The sequence below is a fragment of the Solanum pennellii genome, chromosome 8, assembly GCF_001406875.1.
Source record: "Solanum pennellii chromosome 8, SPENNV200".
Taxonomy (NCBI): domain Eukaryota; kingdom Viridiplantae; phylum Streptophyta; class Magnoliopsida; order Solanales; family Solanaceae; genus Solanum; species Solanum pennellii.
Genome location: NC_028644.1, coordinates 53,511,537 through 53,514,158, shown reverse-complemented (window position 1 = coordinate 53,514,158; position 2,622 = coordinate 53,511,537). Strand labels below are relative to the sequence as shown.

Sequence of the window (2,622 nt, the reverse complement as noted above, 5' to 3'; positions counted from 1 at the left end):
TTTGAGGATAGATGTTCTTGTGGTGATGACTTCCAGGTTTTGGGAATAAATAGTATTGAGTTTTTATAAGTTATTTAACCGATTTTCATTAATGAGTTTTAAGTCTTCCGCATTATATTTTGTTATTTATGGTTGAAATGTTGGGGATTAGATTGGTTGGTTCGCTCACATAGTAGGATAAGTGTGGGTGCCACTCGCGACCCGTTTTGGGTCGTGACACTTTTAAAAGTTTATGGATATGTCAACTTCAATTTTTTTGTAATTATTATTAAATATATTTTAGGATAAAGTTATTAGTGTACGTTGCTAGGAGATCACATAGAGCTGGGCTTTTATAGTTAAAATGTGATTTTTTTTAGATTTATGATTTATTAATCAAATTAAATATATATAAATTCATATCTTTTAGAATAAGAACAGTTCATTAAATAATTTAGAGATATGTCACCTTAAATTTTGGTGTTAAGCATAAATTATTTTAGGATGACATTTTTAGATGTATATTGTTACGAGATCACAAGTAGTTACAAAAGGTTTGTACAAAGAACTCAATAATATTTCTGACGGAATATATTCAAGTAATAGTGCATCAAATCTTACGCTATTCAACAACACATCATAAGTGTTAAGTCTAATTCATAAGAGGGAAGTGAACAATTATCGATAACTATTTCAATTACGACTATTTATATTAACTTGTGCACCATATAATAATGGATAAGGACTTTATTGAATCAAGCTTCAATCACCGTGATAGAATTAGGTAGAATATATTCATTAACGATAGATTACAAATTTACTATTTTATCTTCTTTGTCTATGTAACATTTTTAAGTATTGAGTTAAGAATTCTATTCTTCAAAATCCTTTTAGGGTGGAATCTTCCCGAACATTTATGGTGATTTATTATTTATCACTCTTTTAGCTTAACATTATGAGTGATCTCATGTAATTGTGTACGTACGTATTTGTATTAATATATATTAAATATAGAAGGCTTGGACTTGGACTTGGGGCTTGGACTTGGATCATAACTTAAAATAAATATTTCATCTATAGATAAGTATTTTTTTACAGACAAGACTAACATATATAGAAATAAGGGTCATATCATACATATATATTTGTAATGCGATACAAACTTTACAAAATTGGTGAAAAATAAAAGAGACCAAAATAGAAGATGGCGATAATGACAGTTTATGTACACTCTATAATAATATTGTGATGATCGTTTTTGAGAAATCTCTTCACAATATCTAGGCATGGTTGCAAAACAGTAATTGTCCATGCTTCGTCAAGATCTTCTTCTCCATCTTCTTTGAAAATGTCCGTAGCAATAATATGATGCACTGACCACATTTTCTTGCTTATTAATCGTTGAATCTTGTCATGTTGGTTACAAATTAACATACGAGTACTATGTTTGATACTTGAAATTGAAGCTTGAAGAATCATCTGCTTTGATTCATCATCTCCGTCTATATTTGTTTCTTCCCTGAAATATCTGTACATTTCAGGGACACCGATGGACCGTCGGATTCCTTTGGTGTAATCTGCATCAGGAATGAAAATATGTCGCCCCTCATCCACTAGCCCTGCATGCAACACAAATTTAAAGAAGAGTTTTATTTAGTAGAACATATAATTGATAAACAAAAGTATTATTAAGAAAATTATATCAGAAAAGTTTTTATCTAGCTGCATGATAGTATATCTTGATTGATACATAAAATAATTACAAAAATTACCTGCTTTGACCATTTGATCAACCCTCATGTCAACTCTACGGTTCAATACTGATTTCTCAACATCAATCGAAATAAAGCAACTATCATACTTATATTTAAACATGAACACAGGATCTTCCACAAGTTTTTCAATATACGAATTTGACCCTCTAATAATAATTGGAAGACGTTGAGTCTTCAGTAATTTTTCTATATAGACGACAATTTGCAAACAAAAATCTTCAGCTGTGAAGTCTGAATCTGGTCCAACTTCACCTAAGAAAATGTGATCAAATTAACTTTCTCAGAATTGAAAGAAATAATTTTTTAATAGTAAACTATATTTTTCACTAGAATATACAATTACTTATACAAAATTACCTAGGTAGTCATTTGATATATGTATTCTTGAGAATAAACATATATACCTAACAAATAATGTCGTACACCTTGTTTCTCAGTGTGTGTGATCTTGTTTGTAACAATTTCAAGTCCCTTGTAAACTTGCATTTTATCCGAGTTGATTATTTATCCTCGAAAATGGGTGGCAAGGTCAACAGAGAGACGGGATTTTCCCGTTCCTGTGCCCCCCATTATGAAGATCACTTTCTTCTTTTTGAACTCTTCATTGTTGATGAAAGTATTCATTTTATCTACACAAATAAAATTAGTTTATTGTAGCGATCCAAAAAAAAAGGGAAAAATAAATAAGAATGACAAGGTACTTAAGGCGATTTAATATTCAATTAAAAATCTGAAATTTTAAGGGCATAATGGTCCTTTCGTATATTAATTAAAATAAACCAGATTTGTATTAATTTAATTTAAATTCTATTTGACTAAGTCTTGAATTTAGTCTCCTAATCCTAATAGTTATCTCTGTCTCACGCTT

The 2,622-nt window shown here is 29.7% G+C and overlaps 1 protein-coding gene across 1 annotated transcript; it reads right to left on the bottom strand.

Moving 5' to 3' along the window:
* Window positions 1-1,200: 1,200 nt before the first annotated feature.
* Window positions 1,201-2,240, bottom strand: LOC107027700 (adenylate isopentenyltransferase 5, chloroplastic-like). Its single transcript, XM_027919305.1, has 3 exons — window positions 2,159-2,240; window positions 1,752-2,006; window positions 1,201-1,598 (listed from the first exon to the last, which is right to left on the bottom strand). The coding sequence occupies exons 1-3, from the start codon at window positions 2,238-2,240 to the stop codon at window positions 1,201-1,203; spliced, it is 735 nt and encodes a 244-aa protein (XP_027775106.1).
* Between the last annotated feature and the right edge of the window lie 382 nt (window positions 2,241-2,622).

What these genes read in the sequence shown, in the direction of transcription:
- LOC107027700 (XM_027919305.1), bottom strand. Translation starts at nt 2,240, where the DNA reads ATGCAAGTTTACAAGGGACTTGAAATTGTTACAAACAAGATCACACAC. An exon ending in TGTACGACATTATTTGTTAG is followed by an intron (nt 2,007 to 2,158) that starts GTATATATGTTT and finishes ACATTTTCTTAG; the next exon opens with GTGAAGTTGGACCAGATTCA. An exon ending in TGATCAAATGGTCAAAGCAG is followed by an intron (nt 1,599 to 1,751) that starts GTAATTTTTGTA and finishes TGTTGCATGCAG; the next exon opens with GGCTAGTGGATGAGGGGCGA.